The sequence below is a fragment of the Jaminaea rosea genome, assembly GCF_003144245.1.
Source record: "Jaminaea rosea strain MCA 5214 unplaced genomic scaffold BDZ90scaffold_4, whole genome shotgun sequence".
Lineage (NCBI taxonomy): Eukaryota > Fungi > Basidiomycota > Exobasidiomycetes > Microstromatales > Jaminaea > Jaminaea rosea.
Window position 1 is genome coordinate 209,456 of NW_020289978.1, and position 23,812 is coordinate 233,267.

Consider the following 23,812-nt stretch of genomic DNA (forward strand, 5'->3'; position numbering starts at 1 on the left):
AAATGCCTCGTCACGTGGTCACTCGCGTACTCACTGGGTGCTCTTTGAGAAGCTTCGCACCGTAAACCATCAGATCATCAAAGTCCAGCGCGTTCGCCCCGTGCAACCGCTTCTCATACTCCTCATATACAGTTGCCAGCGCCGACTTGTAACTCGATACCTCCTCATGCGCAGCGCGATATCCTTTCCCACTAGGCTTGTTGATGTTTGCTCTATACTCCTTGGGCGAGACGTCCTTCGCCTTTGACCACGAGATGGTCGATGCGGCCTGATCGGGTGTGATCTTGAGCCCCTCGGCCTCGAGGTGCTCTTTCATGTCCTTGAGGATATCTTTGATCAGCTTCTTGCTATCGTCTGCATTCGTGATGGTGAAGTCATTGTTGAGGCCGATGAGGCCGGCGTTGCGGCGTAGGAACAGAGTGCAGACAGCGTGGAAGGTGCCAAGGACCAAGCGCGAGGTACGGTCGGTGCCGATGAGCTTGTCCAGTCGGGCGCGCATCTCTTTCATGGCCTTGTTGGTGAAGGTTACGACAATCTGCATGGGCGAGCAAGGGTATCAGTAGATAATCCGGCTTTCTTCCACATCTCGTGCGCTCACTAGCTCCTCGGGCATGAGCTTCTGCTCACGAACGAGCCAGGCTACGCGCGACGTTAGGACTCGCGTCTTGCCCGAGCCAGGCGGGGCAGAGATAGAGAGGGCGCCGACGGCTGGATGCGTAGCGGCAGCCAGCTGCGCAGGCGAAAGCATCGAGAGGTAGTCGGGTACGGGCATGCTGGTCGATGATGAGGCCATTGCTTCGAGCTGGTGAGGGGAAGGGGGAGCAGCGCCAGAGGTGCCACTGGAGGCGGCCATTGTGGTAGAGGCACGGAGGTGACGATTGCGATCTGTGTGCAGCGATCGACCTCCAAGCTGAACTATCTCTGAGCTCGCGCGCCGTAGCGAGCGAGTCAAGCGCGAGAGTGTCAGTGTGCAGTCTAGGCGGGTCAGGTGCTAGTGGTCAAGATGAGGGAATTGATTGACCGTAAGCTCCGTCCGAGCTTCGACCTCTCGACTTCGTGTTGGATGACGGACAGAGCCACGTGGTCTGGTCTTGACGCCGCTCGCACCGCCTGAGTGGAGGGCTCAGCGTCTTGTCTACCGCGCTTCTCATCCCCAACTCTCAACTCAATCTCAACGACCATCCTCTCATCCCTCATCAAACGCACCATCATGGCAGGTCGCGGACACAACCTAAAGAACGCAGATGGGACGGTCAATCTCGAGGGCCTCTCAGGCCATGTCGCTGACCTCAAGGCGTGAGTCCACCAAGCCGTGGTACGATGCGCAGCAAGCGTAGCCTCTCATCTAACCGCACCTCCTCGCACCTCCCCTTCCCGCAGCAAATACGCCCAGAACGCCCGCAACTTCGAAGCGAACACAGGCCAGCCCATGAACATGAAGAACGCGGGCGCCGAGGGGCAGGGTGAAGTCGGTCAGGCAAGAGGGGATGCCGACCATGATGGCCCGGAGGGGTTCGCTGATAAGGAACAGCCCAAGGGTGAGAGTGGGCAGACGAGGGACAGCCAGCCTGGTGGCAGCGTGGGGACTCAAGACCATGGGAGCCGGGTTTAGTATCACAGATGGCGACTGCGATGCTGAGAGACAATGAAGAGATTGCAAGATGAATGACGATGACGAGGCAAAAAGAGTGAAAGGTCGCCCCTACGCCCCGTTTAAGCACCACGGTGCACACCACCCAAGCTCATCATTGCCACCCCTTTGTTCTTCTTCTTCTTTCCCTGCTGTTGCTGCCCACCGCTACCGCCAAGGCCCGCGTCTGCGGCGAGCCTGGCACCCAAATCATCCACATCCACCCCGTTGCTCCCATTGGCGCTGCCTCCCCTCGACATGAGCGGTGGTGATGTGAGCCCGCTGTACGCTGAAGGGCTAGGCAAAGAGTCGATGCGCGAGTCTCCACCGTTCGACACCCCATTCTGCCTTGCCCAGTGTGCCGCATTGATCGGCGTGCTAGATCCTGAAGCGGCCCGAGAGGAACTGCTGGAAAGGACCGCCTTCTTGTGCGCTGCGAGAGCTGCTGCGCTAGCATTTGTTGGGAGCGAGGGAAAGGCGCTCTTCGAGCTTGTGCGCGGCGTTGAGCTGGAGGAGCTGCCATTTGTGCTGGCAAGCTTGCTCGCTGAGGAGACCGGGTGATGCCCCGTAGAGTAGGGTACAGGCGGTGAAGGAGCAGAGGGCGGTGCCGTCCTGCTCGACGTCGAGGCTGAGCTCCAGGGAGTGGAGCCGTGCAAGGCTCTAATGTTCGTCTTGCCACTGGGGCCAGCGGTGTTGCCGCCCTTGGATGCAGCATGCGCCGCTGATCCAGGCACGGCCGCCTTCTTCCCTGCCCCTGCCGCCGTGCCAAAATTGCTGGCTGAGCCGAGCGCAGGGAAGTGCTGCTCACGATTTACCAGCCGACCAGTCGAACCTGAAGCACCAGCGGCCGCTCCCCACCGTCCTCCACTGCTGCTCCCTCCTGCTGCTGCGCGCTCAACGTTTGCCCAAATCTGGTTGCTGTTCGCCGTGCCCCGATTTTTGACGCTGCGAATTGAAGTGGACGAGCCGGCACCATTGCCCATCGGTACGAGCGAGGGGAACTGTGTACGCTCAACACGCAGCTTGTTCCAGGCGGTCAGGACATCGTTGCGCTTGCCGGCGTCTTCAAGGAGGTCGACAAGCCCATTGACGACAGTGGCTGCCCCGTCCAGTGGCGTGGCAGAAGAGTCGCCGACGAGTGAGTGGATCGTGTCCACCAGGTCGTTGGCTGACATCTCGCCTGCTCGGAAGATGCGCACAGCATTTCGGAAGTTCTGAACTTTGGCGTCTGACCCGCCCATGATCGACGTCACGCGAGCAAGGAAGGCGGCGTGACGCTCTGCCTCCGATGAAGAGGAGGGAGCTGCGGATCCCTGAGCAGCTTGTGATGCTCTGGTGGCTGCGTCTCGAGCAGCTTGATCGCGTGAAGCCTCGCTCGTTGTATGCCCGCCGAAGTTGATGCGACGGCTGTGATTGGCTGGGCCTGCGCCTGGTACGTTGGCGCGCAGGGCGAGCATTGAGAGACCAAGCGGATCTGATGGTGGTGCTGGGTCTGCCTCTCGTCCTCCCCTGCGGCCCTTTCGACCTCCACCACCGCCCGCTGCTCGTCCGCCGCTCGACGAGCCTGCCATGCTGGACGGCTCATCATAGTGGAAGTTTGGCTCGATGCGCATGGCCTCCTTGAGCTCCTTGCTCGACAGCTGCGCCTGGTGCTCTGCGACCTGATGCGCCTTGAAATCCATCTCGCTCTCGAAGACTACGAACTTCTTGTCCAAGCAGTCCTTGACCGGGCAAAGGTAATGCGCTGCCCGAAAATGCTGCTCTAGCATGCGGTAGTCGCGAAAGTACTTCCATCGATCCGCCTCATTCCCACTTGCCTCGCAGATGTGGCATTGCTCATGGCGGTCTCGCATGTGGACGAAGAGCTCGTCATCGCTATAGAAGTGAGCGTGGCAGTACTCGCAAAAGCGATGATCCTGCCTCATGTGAGCGGCCAGGGACTGGCTAGTGTGGAGGGTATGCTCATGCGCAAAAATCTTCTTGTGTCGAATGCAAAGATCGCACAGTAGACGATCATGGTCGCGCTTGGCGTGCATCTTGAGGTCGTCCCACCCAGTCGAGGCAACATCGCATCGCTCGTCTGGGCAGTTGAAGCGCAACAGGATCAAGGTATCTTGCAGCGCTTCATTGGTCTCGAAACTGATAGCCAGTCGTTTGTCTGAGTGAGGGAGGTCGGCCGGGGTGAAGTCACCGAAGTTCTTGTCGGGTGAGGTAGTGAAGATGAGGTGATCCAGAGAGGCTTTGCAGAAGGTGCATTCTCGTACTTTGTAGAGCGCACGTAGACGGATTGCGCAGATGTGGCAGGTGCGATGATTGCAAGGCCCGACGCTGTATAGCTTGGCTGGCTCTGCGCAGATCCAGCAGAGGTCCTCCTCGTCCTCCTCGTCTTCGGCAGCGGCTACCTGCTTGCCCTTATCCTGCGGCGGCGGGGCGGTGGTCGCTGCAGAGCTTGTCTGGCTCTCGGAGTCATCCGCTTGAGCTGCGGCTGGCGCTGATGCCTCATGCTGGTCCTCCCTGGTGATACTGCCACCAAAATTGCCTCTCCTACCGCCTCTACCACCTCCCCTGCCTCTAGAGCTGCTGTCGTGTGCTGCTCCCCCGCCTCTTCCCTTTCCTCCTCGCCCGCCTCTTCCTCTTCCTCTAGATCCAGCTCCTGCTCCTGCTGACGGTCCTGTTGGCGGTGCGCCTCCCCTACCGTCGCCATCAGATGCCATGGCGGTGAATGAGGGCGGAGCGTTGATCGGCTGGCTATTGCAGCGTAGTGATGAGGACGAGAAGTGATGTATGATTGAGATTTCCTTTCGTTCTCGACCCTTGCTCACTCAGCAGCACCAACGCGAACGCAACTCAACGCAACGACGCAGACGCAGGCGCCACTCAGAGCTCCGTCTCTCGAGTCGTCGCCTGGCTCGCTCCGCCCCGCCCGCCGCCGCTCGCTGATTGAGCGTCGCGCAGGCTAGGAAGTTGAGGGAGCGAGGAGCTGAGCCTCTGCCATTGTGCCTGCCTCGCCGTCAAGCAAGACGAAAACTTCACCGACGGACTACGACTACGACTACGGGCCAGGCCAGACCTTCCTCTTCTTCCTCCTCACCAGGTCTTCGCACCTTCTTTGTCGCATTACACAGCACACCTTTCCACCTCATCAAAAGGCCAGGAAGCTCCGTTTTCACGCAGCTTCTGATACCCATCAATCGAATCCAGTCCTTCCAGGTAGTCGCATAGATCGACTTCTTGGATACTCCGGATTACAGTCCATCCAATCATGAGCAAGTGGGTGATCCGCGGGCTGCGAGCCGCAAGATGGCGTTGAAGAAATAAGACAGCTGCTGACGAGCACCATTCTATTCGACTTCTCTCTCCCTACCGCCAGGCCCGAAGAGACTACGGCCGCCGCTGGCGCTGCCGCTCCCGCCGGGGGAAACCCGGACCTCAACATCGCTGATGGCGAGATCGAGTCCAACTGGGAGACGGTCATTGACAACTTCGACAACATGGAGCTGCGCCCTGAGCTTCTCCGTGGTGTCTACGCCTACGGGTGAGTTCGGGCGAAACCTCTCAAAATGAAGAGAACTTTGAAGTGGCGAAGGGCTCACTCCTCTTCCCCTTCGTCGTCTCCTCTCTCCCAGTTTCGAGCGACCCTCTGCCATCCAGTCGCGAGCCGTCGTCCCTGTCATCAAGGGCCACGACGTCATTGCTCAGGCTCAGTCCGGTACGGGCAAGACGGCCACTTTCTCCATTGCCATCCTTCAGCGCATCGACCCTGCCATCAAGAATGTTCAGGCTCTCATTCTCGCCCCTACCCGCGAGTTGGCCCAGCAGATCCAGAAGGTCGTCATCGCTCTTGGTGACTACATGAAGATCGACTGCCACGCCTGCATTGGTGGTACCAACGTCCGTGAGGACATGGCCAAGCTCCAGGACGGCTGCCAGGTCGTCGTCGGTACCCCCGGCCGTGTCTACGACATGATCAACCGCCGCGCCTTCCGAACTGACCACCTCAAGATGTTCTGCCTCGACGAGGCCGATGAGATGCTTTCTCGCGGTTTCAAGGACCAGATGTACGAGTGCGTATCCCCTCAAGAGCACTGTGGTCGGACGTGAACGGCATAGCTGACGTCTCTCGTCTTTTTCCTCCCGCTCACAGGGTCTTCCAACTCCTTCCCCAGGACACCCAGGTCGTCCTCCTCTCGGCCACGATGCCCCAGGACGTCCTCGAGGTGACCAAGAAGTTCATGCGTGACCCCGTCCGCATTCTCGTCAAGCGCGACGAGCTGACGCTTGAAGGTATCAAGCAGTTCTACGTCGCCGTCGAGAAGGAGGACTGGAAGCTCGACACCCTCTGCGACCTCTACGAGACGGTCACCATCACCCAGGCCGTCATCTTCTGCAACACCCGCCGCAAGGTCGACTGGCTCACCGACAAGCTCCACGAGCGCGAGTTCACCGTCTCGGCCATGCACGGCGATATGGACCAAGCGCAGCGTGAGGTCATCATGAGGGAGTTCCGTTCGGGCTCTTCGCGTGTCCTCATCACCACCGACCTGCTCGCCCGTGGTATCGATGTTCAGCAGGTCTCGCTGGTCATCAACTATGACCTGCCCCTCAACCGCGAGAACTACATCCACCGTATCGGTCGTGGTGGACGTTTCGGTAGGAAGGGTGTTGCCATCAACTTCGTCACGTCTGAGGACGTCCGCATGATGCGTGACATTGAGGCCTTCTACTCCACCGAGATCAGCGAGATGCCCCTCAACGTCGCTGACCTCATCTAAGCACCAACCCAAAAACGCCAAGGGATTGGCCTACTACCTGTGGCATTCTGCGATTGCTCTTGTACTTGAGGCGGCCTGTACGAGGGTGCGCGTGGGACACCATTGTTGACGTATTGAGGACTTTGTAGTGCGGCCGGCCTCCGTCGTCGACGTAGATCAGAGGGACTCGGGCCTCCGTCGAAGACCTCAATGGAATCTCTCGTTCAAAAAGCAACATAAAAAGCGGGATAGCGTGGCGGCGTGAAGCAGTGTGACTGTTTGAATAGCGTTGAAGAGATAGTCGCCTGGACGTGGTATCGATCACAGCGTAAACTGCTTACCTCCTCGCCTCGGCCTCAACATACCATCCAGGTCTCCCCTCAACCTCGACCAGTACCTGCCTGCTCACACACCACGCAAATGCCCCCTCGAGCAACTTCCGACCCTGCTCATCCCCGGCGAGCCCCATCTGCTCCGCCAACTGCTGCCTCGAGAGCGGATTTTCCGGCGTAGCAGCCGCCAACCCTGCTTCCTCCTCCCCTTGCCCTTCCTGCTCGCCAGCGGCAGCGACAAGCACAGCTGCCTTGACCGGATCCACCCTCTCGCTCCACACACGTCCGTCCTTCATCTCCACCTTGACCTGCACGCTTCCAAAGCCACTCAGCCACCTCAAGCGTCGCGACTCGCGCACAGCAGTAAAGGCGCGATTGTAGTGCTGTTGCGCCCTGCCCAGAGTACCAGGAAGGATCATCTCCAGTCCGCCAGGTGGTGGGCCCACCGAGCCTAGCGTTGAGGACTGGCCGGCTGATGGACCTGAGGCCGAATTGGTAGGAGGGACAGGAGGGGCTTCACTACCCTCTAGGTCAGGCCAGAAGTGTCGACTGGTGATCAGCGGCTTCATAGCTCGCATCGTTGGCTCGTCCCGTGTGTAATCCTTGGGTAGCTTCGCCTTCACCGTGGGTGGAAGAGGTGGGGACGCCGCGGTTGCCAGCGTAGCTGCTGCACCTGCGTCGTGCTGGGCCTGCTCTAATACACTCCAAACACTCGCGTCCGTCCGTCTTGAGTCCACCACGTCCTGCAGCATCACATCGCACCTTGCGAGCGCAGCGTCTCCGAAGCGGCGCTTCAGGACCTCATTGTTGCGGTACTCTGTCTGTACGTCGTAGCCCCTACTCTTAAGCAATGCGCGCGCTGTGCTGACCTCGAGCGCCTTGACGAACGTAGCACGATCGTCAAAGATGGATACGAGCATCGCGATGACGTCTGCGCTGCGTGACTGTCGATAGGAGGGTCCTGCATCGATTGGACGAGGCGTCCAGTTGGGGTCGAGGTAGTCGGTGGGCGATTCGCCTGCGGCCGACGCGGCCGCTGCAGTGGCAGCTACGGCGCGAGCTGTTACAGCTACGGTGGCTGTTTGAGAGACTCCGCCGTCCTCGCCAATGGTGACATCGCCTACAATACTGGTATCGTGGCGCCCTGCCGCGCCAGTAGCGGGCCCTGTCCCGACTTCTGCGCCCGCCGCGTCCAACTCGCTCCTGAGTTGCTCAAAGCCTGCATCATCCTCATCACCCCCGCCCAACAAGCTGGAGACGATCACGTGCACAATGTCTGGCCTCGCTCGCAAATATCGCCTGATAGGCCCCGCAACCCGACTCAGGACGATGCCCTGAGGGTCGATATGCCTCACTGCATAGACGAGAGAGACGTACAGCTGCAATATGTCTCTCGTCCTCGCCCCTGGATGGAGTAGCCGTTTGCGGAGGGAGGCGCTGAGCGTCTGTGAGATGAACAGCCGAAGGGATGTCTGGGAGATAGACTCCTTGAGGTCTCCCACAGCGGGCGTGGAATCTGGCCAGTCTGCGATGAGGTCAAAGAGTTGGAATGCTCGCCCCTTGGTGAGCTCCACATCCATGTAGAAAGTGAAGCGGGAGACCCATGCCTGATCGCCGTCTTGTGGGGACCAGTGACGTGTAACGTTGGCCAGGTCTTGTGAGATGTAGGTGAGGAGGAGAGGACGGGCGGGGATATCGAAAGGGAGAGCGTCTGCTTCTCCTTCGTCATCGTCGTGCTCGCCTTGGCCAAGAACTGCTCTGACCTTTCTTTCGACGGCTAGGCGGGCTGCCCGATCGACGATGAGTCGTACATGCTCATTTATGGCAATCTGCTGCAAGTTGAAGTGAAAAGCGTGTTCCTCTGCGCTGGAGGAGATGGAGTGGGCCTGCCGCATGAAGAGGTTGGTGATAGTATCCCTGATGCTCTCTAGTGCTCGAGGATGGTGGGCCAGCTGCGCCGTGAGCTCGCTGCGCAAGCTGCTCGAGACGACATTGGCGATAGGGTCTAGCTCTCCTGCGTGTACCTTTAGGCCGTCTACCATTCGCTCCATCCTGCCCTTTTCCTCTGCCATGCTCGCCACCACGCTCATGACAGCGCCTCCTTTGCTGAGGCCCTCGACTGCCCTAGCCGTACTTCTCTCGGTTCGCAGCAAGACTGCCTCTTCGATGCACTTGATGACATCAACCCCACGCAAAGCAAGGAGTCGAACGGCGTCGCTGACGAAGGATGGCACATCACTTTGTAGCATCTCGTCCTCATCGCCGCTAAGGATAAAGTCGCGGATCGTTTTTCGCGCTCGGGCGACTGCCAGAAAGGAGGATGGGCCTGCTTCAGACGGCGATGAGGATAAGTCGTGAGGTGAATAGGCGTGTAGTGCTTGCTGCCATGCCGCCTCTATGCTGCCCGCAGGAGGAGCAGCCAAGGCTGTCATCTTGAGATGATGAGGATGAGTCGTCAAGGAGAGTTGCGAAGCCAACCCAACTCAAACCAACACCTCGCTCCTCGCCCTGGCCGCCGCGTCGTCTGCTTCCGCCCTGTCTGTTGCCCGCGGCTGAGTCGCAAAGTGCCTTATGTTCTGTTTCAGGCCGTCTTGCTCCTCTCACTCTTTGCTGCTGCACGCCTGCCTGTCAGAGGGCCGCCTTCGATCTCGACTCCGCGGCTACGCCGAGCGGCAGCTGCGCCTGCTCCTCCTCGTCCATGAGCTTTGCCCGCTATCCTCACTTTCGATCTCATCGCGCGATTCGTAATCCCACTGCGCGCCCAATCCAGGGCGCAGGGTACCACGAAGACAATGGCAGAGGTGATACAAAGCCATCGCAGCCCAAGCGGGAGTGCGTCGGGTGGCAGAAGTAGCTCCTCGATTCATCGCAGCGACACTGATGCCGGCCCCAAGCCTGCATCGTCACCATCGACCAGCAGTAGCAACAGCAACGGCAACGGCAACGGCAATTGCGCATCGATGACGCCCTCATCGTCGATGGAAGGGATGGCCGATCATCAGAGTGAGTGAGAATAGAGCGATATTGGAGGCAAAGAGCCCTCAAGGATCGAGCTTTAATTAGCGCTATGAAATTGCTCACTTTTGGTTCCCATCCATCGCGTTGTCAGATACTCCCCGTCGCCCACCTTTGCCCAGCCCATCCAGTGAGAGACGGCGCCCAGCACTTTCGCACCGTGCAACGTCATCCTCTTCCTCCTCTCTCAGCCGCGTTTCCACCTCATCCTCGTCCTCCTCGCTCCGGCACAACTCCCAAATGCTGCGCACTCTGTCCGACGAGCTTTCGTCTGATCGCGGCAATCTCGACGTAGCAAGCGGATCAACGACGCCTACTGCCTCAACGAATGCGCTGCCAATGTCTAGGAGACGGAGCTCCGATGTGACGGCAGCTGGTCCGAGGGTTGGCTCGGTATCACCACGTCCACCAAAGAGGATGAGCAGGACAGCCTCGACCAGAAGCATCGGGCTGGTCATTGCCATGTCGCCTGATCCGTCGTCAAGCTCTGCGCCGCAGGCTGTCCGATCCCCGAGCTCGCCGCGAGGACCACCGCCGAGGGAAGCTTTGCCAGATCCTTACGCGAGCCCAAGTAGCAAGCCCGCAACTCCTACGACGCCTACAGCGCCAGCTTCACAGCCATCCTCAAGGGCACATGGAGCATCCCTTCTCGCGCTTCTGGTAGCCTTCTTTCAGGATATCCTCCGGACATGGTCAAGAATTGTACACGAGGTCCTATTGCCCTTCTCCAGCGACTTCCTCGGCATACCGGCATCACCTACCAGCAATTTGGGCAAGACAGCGCAACCTTCGCTGGCTCAGCTCTCGGAAAGGCTCGAGATAGGGAAGACCAAGCGCTCTTTTGCTGAAAGATTCAAGTACACGGTTGTCACTTCCTTCCTTCTCACCGCGACCCTCTCCATTTCGAGATACGGGAGCGAGGATCCAGTCGAAGATCAGGCGACCGCCGAGGAGGAGCGCAGTCTGCTCGCAGCCAGCATGCCTGTCAGCAGCTCGACTGTGACCGCAGTGAGACACAGTAGGCCGACCCCTCGCCAATCTTTCGCGACCATCCTGCGCAACTCCTTTGTCTGGGCCGTTGCCATTCTCTGGCTCTATTCTCCAACGACGCAGCAATGGTTCCGCACCACTCTCCTCCTGTCCTGCAGCGCGTGGACGCTCGCCTTACTACTCAATGGCAAGAGCAGCTTTGACAAGAAGACTCCACTCCGCTTCGAGCTCGTGCAGCCCTCCAGCAACTGTGTGCCAAGTCCTTCTCTGTCGACATACCTGCAGGAGAGGACCGCCCATACTCACCTGCAGGCAGGCGTCAAGCGTCTGGTCAAGACAGCCTGCAGCGCCGACATCGAGCTTAATCGCTCCCTCGCCGCCCTCCAAGAGATCGAGCTTGTGGCACGCGGCTTCAAGGTCGGAGGTCATCAGCAACAGCCTATGCCACCCATTTCACGCATCGAAGCTGCTTCCGCTACTGCAACATCCTACCGGCCGGGTCTGATGTCCGCGCAGTCGCCTGTCAATGGCAAGAGGTCAGTCAGCTCGATGAGCGCGGAGAGTGGAGTCAAGCATGGCAGTGAGCAAGACAGGCAGCAGCAGCAGCGTTCCTCGCTGCCAGTGCATCGCATGCTCCATCTGCGGACCGCGCTGGCCAGAGCGTTCGAGGAGGCCGAACAAGCAAGTAAAGACTTCACCGCTGCTCTGCAGCCATTGACCGATCAGGACGAGCTGGCCTTGCTGGGGGATATGTATTCGCTAGATCGCGTTCAAGATGAAAGCGAAGGGGACGAGTCGCTCACTGCAGGCTCTGTCATGGGGAGCAAAAGAGCGCCTGGTCTCGCCTCCCCTCCCCTCCTCAGTTCGGCACGCTTCGCGACAATGACGCCGACAGGTCATGGGCCACACAAACGGAACCTCTCCCTCCTTACTGGGGCTTCAGCTCAGCCAACTGGCATGCCAAACAGCACAGAGTGGGGAGACGACTCCTTCAACTCTCCCCTCAACAACAAGAGGGGAAGCTGGACGAACACGCTGCCACGGAGCTTTGGCTCCACCACTAGCATGGCCGGGCCGATGCACCAGCGCAAGGCGAGCAATATCGCGCTTGCGCCAATGATGCTTGCTGGCGCTGCTTCACCTGCTCATGCCTCCAAGAGCGCAGCAGTGGGTGACGAGGCACCTCTTTCTGCTTCTTCTTCTTCTTCAGCCTCCGCCTCTGGCAAGCGGTACAGCAATGACTCTGTCGCAAGTTCCTCTCAGATGTCTTCGTCTGCAGCAGGTCTTTCTCGGAGTGGCAGCCTGCTCAAGAATCGCAACGGCGATGCCATCTCCTTCGATCCTCCAAGCTCCAGCGCTGCGACTACCAACAGCCATCCCCCGAGTGCAGCTGCGGCCGCGATCCGATCCACCTCCCCGCCTATCAATCCACACTCACCCAACCCGAACAACTTCGCCTCTCCTGGCCGAACAACGACAGCCTCCAATCCGCCCGCATCACGCAGCGGATCCCGCCTTTCCTATATCTCTGAAGCCTCGAGCTCAAGTGGACCGAATGGGAGCCCAGCGGCGAAGAGGTTGAGCTACCAGCATCAGGCCGGGCTTGATGGCATGCATATCGCTTCCGCCCTTGGTGGAGATTCGAGGCCAGGCAGTAGGATGAGTGTTGGAGGCATGTCAGCCAGTGGGGTTGGCGTGGAAGGGTCTGACGGTGCGCAGACTCTGCTAATGGCCGCGCCAAAGCATTATCCGGGCTCGCCACCTCTTTCGGCTTCTTTGTCCTCAATGGGTCCCTCTTCGCCTTTTCACTGGCAGCAGCAACAGGCAAATCCCTCAATGTCCAGCCCCTCCGCCGCCTCGACGACGATTGGGAGGGCAGGCAGTCTGCGTGGTGTACGGCGGGCATTGTTCACTTCCCCCGGCATCGGCGCGACTGAAGGTCCCTCAGTCGACGCTACCACCGTCAGCGGGAGTGTGGATCCGCTCTCGCTTCTCGTGCTTAGAGGCAGCTTCGAGCACTTCCACCTCGTGAGGAGGAGGGCCCTGTGCTTGTTGCTCGCGCTACGCTTCGGGTCGAAGAAGCACCTCGGGGAGGAGGCGGCGATGCAGGAATACTGGCGCCAAGTCAGCAAAGCGATGCACCGCCTGACGCTCATCCTCGATGGCATCCGAACACGAATGGCAAAGGTCCTCGATCAGGAGATGAATGTCTACCCTCACGGCGAAGACCTCAGCATCGAGTCTCAGCCGTCTAGCTCTATTCCAGGGTCACAAGGTCTCCTACCCTTTACTGGGCTCGATGACCGCAGCGAAGCCCTCATCTCATCCCTCCGCTCCATCCAAGTGAAGATCCGCGCATGTAATGAGGAGTTGCGGATGGACTCCCCGGCCATAAGCAGCGGTCTGCACGGTGGTTCCCCCTCTTATGCAAATGGTGGAAGCGACGTCGGAGCCTCGGTCTCGCAGCGTAAGGAGAATGCGGAACGCCTCTGGGACAGCGTGCGGGAGGACCTGCTCGCCATCACGCAGGAGTGGGAGGGAGGCTGCAAGGTTTTCAAGGCTGATCGTGCGCGTGCGAAGCACTCAGCTAGCACGACGGGCGCAATGACAATCTCGCCCAGCCTGGGCAGCGCGGATACGAGTACCTTTAGTGGACGACTTGAGAGTCCCCTCGAGGCAGAGGAAGACGAGCGCGACGCCCACAAACAGCAAGCCGGAGGCGACTTTCCCGACGATCAGACATCGTACAGTCATGCATCTCATGCAGACGAATCGGATGAGAATCTCGCCACCTCCCTCTTACGATTACGCTCCGCATCTGCCTCTCCTCTCCCGGGCGGACGAAGCGAAAGCAACGACAGCGGTCTCTCCAACGGCAATGCAGCAATGCCTCATGGCCTTGAGCAGATCTTTGAGTCTATTGCGGGGATTGCGGTCAGCCTGCAAGAGGAGAGGGAGGTCGAGAGAAGGGCGCGAAAGAGTGGGAAGAGCGGCACAGGGGGAGACGTGGAGAAGACGAGCCGTGAGGAGAGGATAGCGAGGGTCAAGGAGCAGCGCAAGGAGTTGGAGCGACGTCGTGAGCTCGGCTTGCCGCTCGAGCTCCCCTCAGATACCCTTGGAGAGGCAGATGTGGTGCGGGGGACGAAGCCGCATGGTGGCGTAGTCACTGAGCTGAAGGACGTCCTGCAGGGGATCAGGATCAAGAGGGAGAAGCAGAGGGATGAAGCCGAAGCTGCGCTTGCAAAGCTAAATGGCATGCAAGAAGCGACGCCTCCGTCGTCGAGGACGGCGATCGCAAAGACGAATGGAAAAGGAGAGTCATCGGCTGACTCCGGCTTTTCCAACTTGACTCTCGCTGCCACAAGCACGTCCCATGGCTCCTCTTCGCACTCCTCGAGCACGGCAGGCAAGCTGTCTTCGACCCTCACTCCCTCTACGAGCAACGGGAGCTTTGCCCCTTCAATCGCTCAGGAGGCAGATGGCGATGACGAGAAGAACATGGCAGCCAATATAGCGGCAGCAGCTGCTGCTGCTCTTGGCGCACGGAGGAGGATGAGCAGGCACCCTTCCTCCGATGCGACACTCTCACCGGCATCAAAGGCGGGAGGAGGGACACGAACAATCACTTCTTGATTGAGACCTCTGAACATTCACTTGCACTTACTCATCACCCCCTCTCTCCCTCCTCCCTTTCTCTCAAACCATCTTCCATCTCAATACCTCACCTGTCACTTTCACTACCACTTTCACTTCAAGCGACGATCCCGACCGCAGCTGAAGGCGCGAGCCTTTCCGCTCGGCCCTTGGCCTCGATCTTGTAACGAGAATGATATCCTGCAAAGAGCGAGTAGCCCGCCAGTTGGCCTCGCTCTTTGCCATTAATGACCAGATGAATGAGATGCCCTTGATCATGCTTTGTTCTACGTCTGAGGGAGGAGCCTTGAAGGCCGATCAAGAAGGCCTGAGGTGATGATGGGGATGAGCGTCATGTGGTGGCGCGCCTAGGTTGCGCCATGCGCTGCACCTCGCACCTCGTGTCGTTTCATCTTGCTGCTGAACTGAGCAGCCGACTTGATATCAAGAGAGATCACACTGGCTTGATTAGGACGTCGAAGACGGCTGCTGGTCGCCTTGCGGACCCTTTGCCGACTCCTTAGATGCATCGAGGCGATCAAAGTACTCGCCCAGCTGGGCCATCGAGTCCAGAGGATCCTGGTCTGCTTTGTTTTGCTCTCCGTCCGCCTCCTTTTGTTGATGCTGCTGCCCATTCTGCGGCATCAACACCCCACTCCCCCTCTTTGTAGGCTGCAACGCACCTTCACCACCAACGTTCCATCCGGGGGCGATCCGTCTGATCCTCTCCCTCTCCCTCTCCTTCTTGCTTTCCTCCCTCTCCTCCAGATATCGCGCATAGCGACGTCCCTCCTCTTCGATCTGTTGGCTTGAACGAAAGCCACCACCTGCCCCGCCCGCGCCGGGATCACCGCCACCTTGCAGCACGAAGGCCTCGAGACTGAATGGATAGACAAAGTAGGCCGAAAGATCTGGCGGGAGAGGGTGGACAGAGGCGGCTGGCGAGGGGATGGGTTGTGGTGTGGTGAGGGATGGGTTCTTGAGCAGGTGAACTCGGGGCGGGAGATCGTAGGAGGGGGTGAAGTAGGACATGATGCTCTATCGGGAGGATAAAGTGGATTGCAGGGAGGCAAGGATGCGGGGTGACATTGGGCGTGGCGCTGCTCCTCTCCACACGCGAGGAGGCGAGACGAGACGGACAGGAGCGAGACGAGACAAAAGGCCGTGCGCAGATTTGCACTTTCTTCCGGTCCACCCACCTTCACTGATCTTCATCACCATCAAACAGGATGGGAAATTCGCAAGGCAGCGTCATCGAGAATGTCGACGTTCCATACGGGTCAGATGAAGCGCATCATATGGACTTCTACCACGGGGCCGAGAGCAGCTCTAACTCGCGTCGAGCGCCTTTGCTCGTCTTCATTCATGGGTGAGCGCATGATGGGCTCAACTCAAAGGCGTGCTAGAGCTGACGTCGCGATGCACCATCCTCCTCATCACGATCGCAGCGGAGCCTGGCGTACTGGCTCGCGCAAAGACCACATCAAGATGGCACGCAGCCTCGCTGCGCAATCGGGAGCCGTGGTCGCCGTAATCGATTATCGCTTGACCCTCCCCACAGCAGACTCCTCGGCCTCCTCGTCCAACGAGCACGTCGAGTTCACAAATCGTCACCCCGCCCATATTGAGGACGTATACGCAGCTTTGCGCTTCCTCCTCCTGCCGAATAACGGAGGTAAGACCGCGGCAGAGCGCTTCGGGTATGATCCTAGCAATGCATTCCTGATGGGCCACTCAGTTGGCGCATGGATGGCGGCTGCGGTTCTTCTCGATCCCTGCCGTGCACCGCGAAAAGGGAGTGGTCAGGTCTGGCCGAGGCTTTGTCAGAACGATGGCCAAGCCAGGGACCTCAGGAGAAGAATCAAAGCTTACCTCTTAGTGGACGGGATCTACTCTCTCCCCTCGCTACTGGACGAATACCCAGACTATCGCAGCTTTGTCGCGCAAGCTTTCCCTCTTGAGGAGGACCAGTACGGCGTGGAGCAAGAACAACTTGCGTCAGCCTCGGTTGAGACGTGGCCGTACGCCCCTGATGGTGAGGATGCGGCACACAGCGAGAGGATCAAGGTTGGGATTTACCATTCTTTGGACGATGAGCTGCTGAGCACAAGGCAGAGCGACGAGGCACTTGAATATCTCAAGCGCACATGTCCAAGCAGAGCGCAGGTCTTTGACGTGCGCGCCCATTGGGTAAGTAGGAGCGGCTTTTGACCGCTCGGTGTAGTCGAGCAAGCTGACACTCATTCTCTCCTGGCCGCGTGCAAAAGGGCGGACATGATCCAATGCTTGAAAATGAGGAGTTTCTGGGCAGGATAGCAGCAATTATCAAGGAGCAAAGTAATGCGGTATGAGTAGATTCCCTGTTCTGTCTTTTGTCATCATCAGCGATATCCTTTTCAACTCGCCGACCCAATTGCTCTGAAAGCCTGGCCTGAACATTGACGCGTCGCTCAGTCCGCCGTGTGCTTCTCCCGTCCCAGGCACACCCAATCACTCTTGCCTTTCTTCCACTCCATTGTCCTATCACTTACCATCCGCACCTCCGGAGGCGAAGTGGTGTGCATCGTCTCCCGTCACATCCGCGACGCAGAGCGAAAGTCGGATACCCTTCTCTCCCTACCAACTCCCACCTTCTGGCCTGGATGCACAATGTCGCCCATCATCAGCAGCATGGAGCACGACCAGACGGCGACGATCGTCGAACACCTCGACGTGTCCTACGGACCGGATGAGGCGCACCGAATTGATTTCTACCAGAGCAGCACACTCATCACCAGCGAGCCTGCCCCTCCTCTCCTGCTTTTCGTTCACGGGTACGTCAGGCGGGCTCAGCATGACGCGCTACTGCGCTGACTCCACTCTGCCCTCTCTTTCGCTCCTGCCACCACACAGCGGTGAATGGCACTCCGGCTCGCGCAAGGATCACAACAAGATGGCTCGCGAGCTCATCAACAAGAGCGACGGCGATCTCACTGTCGGCGTTTTGGGCTACCGTCTCGTTGAGCCCACGGGCAACAATCAACACCCCACGGCTCTGTCTGATCTCTTCCTTGCGCTGCGCTTCCTTCTGCTCCACTCCTCCGTCGAGACCATCCCTGGACACGCAAGGGACGGCTACATCACCTGGACAAAACATGTGGAGAAGTTCGCCATCGCAGAAAAGTACGGCTTTGACCCCCATCGCGTGGTCCTGATGGGGCACGAGGTTGGCGCTTGGATGGCTGCTGCCGTTCTGCTCGACGCAAGGGTGGAGCAGTGGGGCAAGGAGAGCGTGGTCCCCGCCATTGGAACAACGTATAAGGAAGGCAAAAAGATCGTAGAGAAGGTAATGGCGTGGATCCTTGTAGTGAGTATAACCCGGCTAGTCTCAACAGGCGATGCTGTGGCTGAATGTGGCACTGCGCTCGCTTTATCGCACGCAGGACGGGATCTACGACCTGCAGTCTTTGCTTGAGGAGTCTGTGGTTCATCGCACCTACCTTTCTCAAGCCTTTTCCCTCTCCTCCTCCGAGCACGGCACTGACTTCGGCCAATTGAAGCGTGCCTCCGCCACCTCATGGCACGCCCGATCTGCGACGTTCTACTACAATGGGGAAGGCCCTCGTGTTCACGTCTGTCATTCGACAGACAACGAGAAACTTTCGCAGCGTCAAAGCGACGAGATGGTGCAGTACCTAGACCACGAACTTTTCCATGTTTCGGGCGAGAATAATGTCAGCGACGTGCACTTCTCACCTGCTGAGGTGAATCTCAAGACCGGGTCATGGGTGAGTCACGGGCAAGTTCAGCTGAAAAGCAGCATCAAGCTTACGCAGCTCCTTTAAACGCCTACTCAGGGGAGCCATGCTGCCATGCTCACGAACGAAGGCTTTCTTTCTGACGTCGCCGAAGTCGTCAGCGATGCCACTGGGCCAAAGCGCAAGAAGGAATACGAGAAGAAGGTCAAAAAGAGGCGCGCTATGAGGCGTGAGGCGGCTTATGAGTTCGACTGAGGTCGCTTGGAGCGGCAAAGAGATTTGACGCTTCTGCGTCGAGCGGTGAGGCCTCGCAGGGGGCTGTGAGCAAGCAGGTCGCTTCCACGTATTCTCCCTTTGTCTTGATGTGGTTCTTCTTCATCTTGTTTCGCCACTTTCTCTTCACTTCTCATAGTCGTCGACTCAACATTGTTCCCGCCCTCATCTCGATGTTGGCTCATCGCACAATGTCGTGAGCCAGCGTCGTGCATTCGATATTGTCTTCCATCGCCCTTGGCCGACTTGTGCTCTGCTTTGTGTGATCACATTGGGAGAAGTTGGTATGACCTGACGTAGGGGAAAATCAGGTGGCCTGAGCACCACCTCGGCGAGACGGACGGAGGCTGGAGCTGCGAGGGGCTTGCTTTGCTCGTCTTGCCGATGCGGGACGAGGACGCGGATGCGGGGTCGGAGGGGGCGAGCGCTGCTTTGATGATCCGACTCCAGCTGGAGTCTCCTTATCTCTCCTTTCTTACCATCAACACCACCACGACTAGCCTCCATCGTCTCCGATCGCACGTCGGCCTTCACCACGCATTGGCAGAGCCTGAGGTCCACCTCACTCGCCCAACATGTCTCCCCCTTCGGCCAGCTCCCCCTCTTCACAGGTGGATCGGTCCGCGGCCATCCCTCTCTTGGTAGCAGGTATGCTAGTCACAGGCATCTGCAACTCCCTCTTCACCAAGTACCAAGACCAGCAATGTGTCGCCAATTGCTCCGACCCTGACCCAAGCAAGCATACAGAGTTCAGCCAGCCCGTGCTGCAGACGGCGCAGATGTTTGTGGGAGAGTGTCTATGCGTTATCCCGCCAGTGGTTGCTCTGGCGAGGAGCAGATGGGGTGCAAGGAGGGGTAAGGGGAGATATACGGCGCTGCCTACCAGCATTCAAGAAGAGGAGTCAGACCCTGTGTCAACGAGCAACGGCGAGGCAGCGACAGCGGCAAGTCTCTGGTCCCCGCACGCCGTCTACTTCGCACTCCCGGCCATCTGCGACCTCACTGGAACCACACTCATGAACGTCGGCCTGATCCTCACACCCGTCTCCATCTATCAAATGACTCGAGGTGCACTCGTCCTGTGGGTCGGCGTCTTCTCTGTCCTTTTCCTCCGCAGGCACTTGCACGTCTACCAGTGGGCCGCGCTCTGTACCGTCATGCTGGGTGTGAGCGTCGTAGGACTCAGTGGGACGATTCTCCGCGACGAGCCGAGGGAGAAGGCAGAAGGCGTGGCAAGTCCGGGAGCGAGTGTCGTGCAGGAGCTCGGCAGGCCGTTGAGGAGATTTGTCATTCCTGGAGAAGCGGATCAGGAGCCAGAGGTACCCCCGGCATTGGCTGCCTTCCTGGGCGTGCTTCTCATCCTCTTTGCGCAGCTGTTTTCGGCTTCTCAATTTGTTCTCGAAGAGAAGGTGAGTGCGATGACGCCACTCTTTTCCCTCGATATCGCAATTGCTGACTCTTCTCCTTGCACTCCTTCCACCCTTCCGCCCGCAGATCATGACACGCTACAACGTCGACCCCCTCCTTGCCGTCTCGTACGAAGGTCTCTTCGGCCTCACCACAGTCCTCCTCGCCATGCCCCTCCTCCACTACTTCTACGGCGCTACCCCCTCCGGACGCGGCGGATACTTTGACATCGTCACGGGCTGGCGCCAAATGACAGGCAACAGCGCCGTACTCTGGAGCAGTGTCGCCATCTCACTGAGCATCGCCCTCTTCAACGGGTGTGGCTTAGCGGTCACACGAGCCTTGAGTGCTACAGCGAGGAGCACGATTGATACGTGCAGGACGTTGGGCATCTGGATCGGGAGCCTGCTCCTCGGCTGGGAGGTCCTGACTTGGAGGAGCGGACCTGCTCAAGCGACCGGATTCGCCCTTCTCGTGTATGGCACGCTCGTCTTCAACGGGATTGTCAGGCCGCCGACCTTTCTCAGGCCAAGGGAAGGAGGCGAGCCCTTGGGAGTGGGAACAGAGGGGCCGGCAGCTGCTGGTGCGGAGCTGCCTGGGTCTACGCCGCCCGTGGCTATCAGCGATGCTACGGCGGCCCGAGAGGCAGCATCGACTGGAGTCTTGGTCGATGCGGGGGACGCAGATAGGACGGCCAGCGGGCGTGGAACGAGAGGCTGAGAGAGGGCGAAATGTGATATACGAGCCACGACAGAATTACACTGCTTCATCTACACGTCTCTCCTGCCTCGAATGGAGGCTTCGTTGACGCACCTCGCCCTCTCAAGCCGCCAAGAACGCGTGCCTCAGTGCCTCTTGCGGCGTGATCCTCTTCGCCGGATCAACCTCCAGCATCCTCCCCAGCAGTTCCACAAAAGCCTGCGTCCTCCTCGCCTCCTGTTCATCCAAGCCCCTCAGTACCTGCGGGCTGGCCAGTCTCGACTTCAAGTCCTGCCCATTCACGGGGCTCGTGGGCAGTACGACCCGCTTGGCGGGGGCAACAAACCCGTCCACCCCATCACTCGCAGCTACAGCGCTGTTCGCTGCGGTGGGTGCCGCATGAGCGAGAAAGGTGTTGGTCTCGTCGAAGTGCAGGTGGGCGAATTGCCCCTTCCTGATCAATTTGGTCGGGACTTTGCCCTTTGTCTCTTGGATCAGGTGCAACATTTGGTTGTTGCTCCTGCCAGGAAAGAGGATGCGCCCCGTATAGAGTTCGTAGAGCGTGCAACCCACGGCCCACGTATCGATGCTGGCGTCGCAGGGAAGGCCGAGGATGACCTCTGGCGCACGATAGAAGCGGGAGACGAGGTACGGGGTGAGATCCATCTCATTTACGTCGACTGCTGAGCCGAGATCGCAGATCTTGAGGGTGGTCTTCGCTTCGTTGACTAGCACATTATCCGGCTTCAGATCGGCGTGGACTATCCCTGCCTTGCGGAACAAGGCCAACCCCAGGAGCATTTGATGCGCGTAGGCCTTTACGGCTTTCAAGTTGAGCCCGACATCCTTGCCGAATCGCTTTACCACCTCGCGGAGGTTCATGGCCAGATTCTCGAAGACCATGCAGAGGTGGCCGCGATGAGTGAAGTGCGAGACGAGACGGACAACATGACGCTTGTCGTCCACGTCGAGACGAGCCAGCTTTTGCAGATGGGCGATCTCCTTGATCCCAGCCTTGTACATCGTCTCTTGGCTACGGACAATTTTAATTGCCACGTCCGGCGTACTGTCCCCGCTCCCCTTGCCGTCCTCACCCAAGTCTTTGGCGCGCACGACTTCACTGAACATTCCCTTGCCGAGGTTGGCGAAGACGTGGAATCGACCTTTCGGGCCTATGCGTTCACCGAGGACAATGCGATAGTACCCTTCGTCATCGTCCCAATTGGATGTGAGGCCGGCGTGCGCGGGACCGCCAGCAGCAGTTGCGTCAGGCAGAGCGACTCCGTTCTTCGTCTTCTTGACGCGGATCGTCTTCTTCTTTTTTGGCTTCTCGCCCGCCTCGGTGTCCAGCGAGAACATGTCGTCTATATCGTCTTCCTCGTCTACCTCTACCTCCTCGTACTCTGTCTCGGTACCGTTCTTTTCAGGAGGAGGGGCAGGCTCACCAATCCCCTGTGCTACGCCGGCTGTGGTCGTGACTGTCGCTGGCGGAGCAGCGTCGCGTTGCTGCTGCTGCTGCTCGCGAGCTTCATCTACTTTGCGGTCTACGCTGGGATCATAGTCTGCTGCGGAGACCTCGTGGAGTGATGCGGGCGGCGGGACGGCGATACTGGTTTCTGCTTTGGTCATCTCAAAGTCTTGCCCTGGGCTGGAGCGAGCGGCTGCGGCTGGCGGTGGCTGAGGAGTAGAGCCAGAGGCGGCCGGGCTTGAAGAAGCTTGGGCTGGGGTTGAAGTCTGCAATGCCGAGGCTGAGGCTGAGGCTGAGGCTGCACCTTGGCTACTGAGCTTGGCAAGGAGCTCCTGGCGCTTACGACGTTGCTCTGCGATGCGCTTACGCTCCGTCTCTTCATCTTCGAGCTCGAAGGTGAGGTCGGCATCGTAGTCGTCCTGGTGCGCGGATGGCCTGCGGCGGGCGAAGATACCATGTGGGGTCAGCCATACCTTCCCACAGCGATGACGCCCTCTAGGACTCACTTGTCTGCTGACGAGTCGAAAGAGACAGATGCTGGCTTTGGCTTGGATGGGCCTGCCGAATTGCTGTCGTCGTCGACTCGTGCCCGCTTGTCTGGTGCATATACTGAGGAATCGACATGCCTACTTCCAGTGAGCTCTTGCCTGCTGCTTACGGGACGCCTACCATCGCCACCGCCGCCTTGGCCACTATGGTGCGGCTGCCTGCCATCCCTGCCATCGTAGTGTCGCTTTGACGCGTAGCGGTCGTTCTGACGGTGGGACATGCAGGGTACAAAGGGGGAGCGAGAGGTGAGTAACGAAGATCTCGTTGGGCGGGTGCTCGATAGCGGATATTTGGCGTACACTATAAGGCAAGTGATGCGGCCGTCGCTGTTGAGTTGACCCCGCCGATTTGTTGATTGTGATCCGGTGGAGAGGAGGAGAGGGTATAAGGGTTGGAGGATCGATGTCAAGGAAATGCGAGTCCAAGCTGTGGTTGAGGAGGGCGAACGAGTGGAGCTTGCATCGGATGACGCCACGTGAGCCAGTCTTGCCGACTCGCTCCGTGGCCCCAGCGCTTCCCGTTGTGGTGCCGCTGCGTGAGACAGTGGCTTCTTCTCTCCTCTCGTTCTCACCACGACCATCACCACCCATAGACAGAAAACACACATCATGCCAGGACTCCTCGTTCTCACCCGCCACGGCCAATCTGAGTGGAACAAGCTCAACCTTTTCACTGGTGCGTGCGGCGCGCCAAAATCAGCTCAGATGTGGTACTCCTTCTGACCCCCTTTCGCCTCGTATCTCTTGTCCCTCGCGCAGGCTGGAAGGACCCCGCCCTCACCGAGCTCGGCCACGAGGAGGCCCTCAAGGGCGCCAAGGAGCTCAAGAAGTATGGCTACACCAGCTTTGACATGGCCTTCACCTCTGCCCTCCAGCGTGCGCAGAACACCCTCGCCATCCAACTCAAGGAGATTGGCCAAGAGGGCATCCCCACCAAGAAGGACCAGGCCCTCAACGAGCGCGACTACGGAGACCTCACCGGCTTGAACAAGGACGACGCTAGGAAGAAGTTCGGCGAGGACCAGGTCCACATCTGGCGTCGCTCTTACGATGTTCCCCCTCCCGGAGGCGAGTCCCTCGAGCTCACTGCCAAGCGTGTCCTCCCCTACTTCGAGAAGGAGATCAAGCCTGAGCTCCTCAAGGGCAAGAAGATCATCATTGCCGCTCACGGCAACTCCCTCCGTGCCCTCGTCAAGGACCTCGAGGGGCTCACCCCTGAGGAGACGCTCAAGCTCGAGCTCGCAACGGGTGTCCCCCTCGTCTACCAGATTGACGAGAATGGCAAGGTCCTCGACAAGAAGATCCTCGAGTAAGCGCGCACAGGGACGC

General features: G+C 59.0%; 11 protein-coding genes across 11 annotated transcripts; 7 read left to right on the top strand and 4 right to left on the bottom strand.

Moving 5' to 3' along the window:
- Positions 1-1,183: 1,183 nt before the first annotated feature.
- BDZ90DRAFT_231316 (hypothetical protein) lies at positions 1,184-1,917 on the top strand. Its single transcript, XM_025505813.1, has 2 exons — positions 1,184-1,296; positions 1,381-1,917. The coding sequence occupies exons 1-2, from the start codon at positions 1,211-1,213 to the stop codon at positions 1,610-1,612; spliced, it is 318 nt and encodes a 105-aa protein (XP_025362940.1). The 5' UTR covers positions 1,184-1,210; the 3' UTR covers positions 1,613-1,917.
- BDZ90DRAFT_270655 (hypothetical protein) lies at positions 1,317-4,344 on the bottom strand (the record flags this gene model as incomplete). Its single annotated transcript, XM_025508750.1, has 4 exons — positions 1,317-1,873; positions 1,919-2,258; positions 2,310-2,462; positions 2,499-4,344. 4 exons carry the CDS (start codon positions 4,342-4,344, stop codon positions 1,714-1,716), a joined length of 2,499 nt encoding a protein of 832 aa, XP_025362941.1. The 3' UTR covers positions 1,317-1,713.
- A 326-nt stretch (positions 4,345-4,670) lies between these two features.
- BDZ90DRAFT_231317 (putative TIF2-translation initiation factor eIF4A) lies at positions 4,671-6,631 on the top strand. Its single transcript, XM_025505814.1, has 4 exons — positions 4,671-4,900; positions 5,001-5,165; positions 5,257-5,694; positions 5,775-6,631. The coding sequence occupies exons 1-4, from the start codon at positions 4,893-4,895 to the stop codon at positions 6,400-6,402; spliced, it is 1,239 nt and encodes a 412-aa protein (XP_025362942.1). The 5' UTR covers positions 4,671-4,892; the 3' UTR covers positions 6,403-6,631.
- Positions 6,632-7,237: 606 nt separating this feature from the next.
- On the bottom strand, positions 7,238-8,293 carry BDZ90DRAFT_218601 (hypothetical protein; the record flags this gene model as incomplete). Its single annotated transcript, XM_025504372.1, has 3 exons — positions 7,238-7,284; positions 7,387-7,731; positions 7,843-8,293. Coding segments are annotated over 3 exons (843 nt in total), but the record flags the coding sequence as incomplete, so codon positions are not given.
- Positions 8,294-9,353: 1,060 nt separating this feature from the next.
- BDZ90DRAFT_145426 (hypothetical protein) lies at positions 9,354-14,383 on the top strand. Its single transcript, XM_025503499.1, has 3 exons — positions 9,354-9,716; positions 9,823-13,426; positions 13,580-14,383. Exons 1-3 carry the CDS (start codon positions 9,506-9,508, stop codon positions 14,349-14,351), a joined length of 4,587 nt encoding a protein of 1,528 aa, XP_025362944.1. The 5' UTR covers positions 9,354-9,505; the 3' UTR covers positions 14,352-14,383.
- A 342-nt stretch (positions 14,384-14,725) lies between these two features.
- BDZ90DRAFT_145397 (hypothetical protein) lies at positions 14,726-15,436 on the bottom strand. Its single transcript, XM_025503498.1, has one exon. It carries the CDS (start codon positions 15,381-15,383, stop codon positions 14,820-14,822), a length of 564 nt encoding a protein of 187 aa, XP_025362945.1. The 5' UTR covers positions 15,384-15,436; the 3' UTR covers positions 14,726-14,819.
- A 113-nt stretch (positions 15,437-15,549) lies between these two features.
- Positions 15,550-16,714, top strand: BDZ90DRAFT_231319 (alpha/beta-hydrolase). Its single transcript, XM_025505815.1, has 2 exons — positions 15,550-15,720; positions 15,800-16,714. The coding sequence occupies exons 1-2, from the start codon at positions 15,581-15,583 to the stop codon at positions 16,560-16,562; spliced, it is 903 nt and encodes a 300-aa protein (XP_025362946.1). The 5' UTR covers positions 15,550-15,580; the 3' UTR covers positions 16,563-16,714.
- A 159-nt stretch (positions 16,715-16,873) lies between these two features.
- Positions 16,874-18,534, top strand: BDZ90DRAFT_231321 (alpha/beta-hydrolase). Its single transcript, XM_025505816.1, has 4 exons — positions 16,874-17,164; positions 17,244-17,697; positions 17,774-18,118; positions 18,188-18,534. Exons 1-4 carry the CDS (start codon positions 17,001-17,003, stop codon positions 18,341-18,343), a joined length of 1,119 nt encoding a protein of 372 aa, XP_025362947.1. The 5' UTR covers positions 16,874-17,000; the 3' UTR covers positions 18,344-18,534.
- A 402-nt stretch (positions 18,535-18,936) lies between these two features.
- Positions 18,937-20,488, top strand: BDZ90DRAFT_218716 (hypothetical protein; the record flags this gene model as incomplete). The annotated part of the gene is made up of 3 exons (XM_025504376.1): positions 18,937-19,597; positions 19,664-19,770; positions 19,856-20,488. The coding sequence occupies 3 exons, from the start codon at positions 18,937-18,939 to the stop codon at positions 20,486-20,488; spliced, it is 1,401 nt and encodes a 466-aa protein (XP_025362948.1).
- A 102-nt stretch (positions 20,489-20,590) lies between these two features.
- On the bottom strand, positions 20,591-22,096 carry BDZ90DRAFT_218624 (kinase-like protein; the record flags this gene model as incomplete). Its single annotated transcript, XM_025504374.1, has 3 exons — positions 20,591-20,794; positions 20,840-21,862; positions 21,947-22,096. 3 exons carry the CDS (start codon positions 22,094-22,096, stop codon positions 20,591-20,593), a joined length of 1,377 nt encoding a protein of 458 aa, XP_025362949.1.
- A 964-nt stretch (positions 22,097-23,060) lies between these two features.
- Positions 23,061-23,810, top strand: BDZ90DRAFT_238514 (phosphoglycerate mutase). Its single transcript, XM_025507341.1, has 2 exons — positions 23,061-23,159; positions 23,243-23,810. The coding sequence occupies exons 1-2, from the start codon at positions 23,093-23,095 to the stop codon at positions 23,794-23,796; spliced, it is 621 nt and encodes a 206-aa protein (XP_025362950.1). The 5' UTR covers positions 23,061-23,092; the 3' UTR covers positions 23,797-23,810.
- The last annotated feature ends 2 nt before the right edge of the window (positions 23,811-23,812 follow it).

Coding starts and splice junctions, on each gene's coding strand:
- BDZ90DRAFT_231321 (XM_025505816.1), top strand. CDS start 17,001: ATGTCGCCCATCATCAGCAGCATGGAGCACGACCAGACGGCGACGATC. Junction 17,698..17,773: donor TAATGGCGTGGATCCTTGTA/GTGAGTATAACC, acceptor TATCGCACGCAG/GACGGGATCTACGACCTGCA. Junction 18,119..18,187: donor ATCTCAAGACCGGGTCATGG/GTGAGTCACGGG, acceptor ACGCCTACTCAG/GGGAGCCATGCTGCCATGCT.
- BDZ90DRAFT_231317 (XM_025505814.1), top strand. Junction 5,166..5,256: donor CGTGGTGTCTACGCCTACGG/GTGAGTTCGGGC, acceptor CCTCTCTCCCAG/TTTCGAGCGACCCTCTGCCA. Junction 5,695..5,774: donor TTCAAGGACCAGATGTACGA/GTGCGTATCCCC, acceptor TCCCGCTCACAG/GGTCTTCCAACTCCTTCCCC.
- BDZ90DRAFT_145397 (XM_025503498.1), bottom strand. CDS start 15,383: ATGTCCTACTTCACCCCCTCCTACGATCTCCCGCCCCGAGTTCACCTG.
- BDZ90DRAFT_145426 (XM_025503499.1), top strand. CDS start 9,506: ATGGCAGAGGTGATACAAAGCCATCGCAGCCCAAGCGGGAGTGCGTCG. Junction 9,717..9,822: donor AGGGATGGCCGATCATCAGA/GTGAGTGAGAAT, acceptor TCGCGTTGTCAG/ATACTCCCCGTCGCCCACCT. Junction 13,427..13,579: donor GAGCGCGACGCCCACAAACA/GCAAGCCGGAGG, acceptor AAGCAACGACAG/CGGTCTCTCCAACGGCAATG.
- BDZ90DRAFT_238514 (XM_025507341.1), top strand. CDS start 23,093: ATGCCAGGACTCCTCGTTCTCACCCGCCACGGCCAATCTGAGTGGAAC. Junction 23,160..23,242: donor CAAGCTCAACCTTTTCACTG/GTGCGTGCGGCG, acceptor TCCCTCGCGCAG/GCTGGAAGGACCCCGCCCTC.
- BDZ90DRAFT_231316 (XM_025505813.1), top strand. CDS start 1,211: ATGGCAGGTCGCGGACACAACCTAAAGAACGCAGATGGGACGGTCAAT. Junction 1,297..1,380: donor CATGTCGCTGACCTCAAGGC/GTGAGTCCACCA, acceptor CCCTTCCCGCAG/CAAATACGCCCAGAACGCCC.
- BDZ90DRAFT_231319 (XM_025505815.1), top strand. CDS start 15,581: ATGGGAAATTCGCAAGGCAGCGTCATCGAGAATGTCGACGTTCCATAC. Junction 15,721..15,799: donor TTGCTCGTCTTCATTCATGG/GTGAGCGCATGA, acceptor TCACGATCGCAG/CGGAGCCTGGCGTACTGGCT.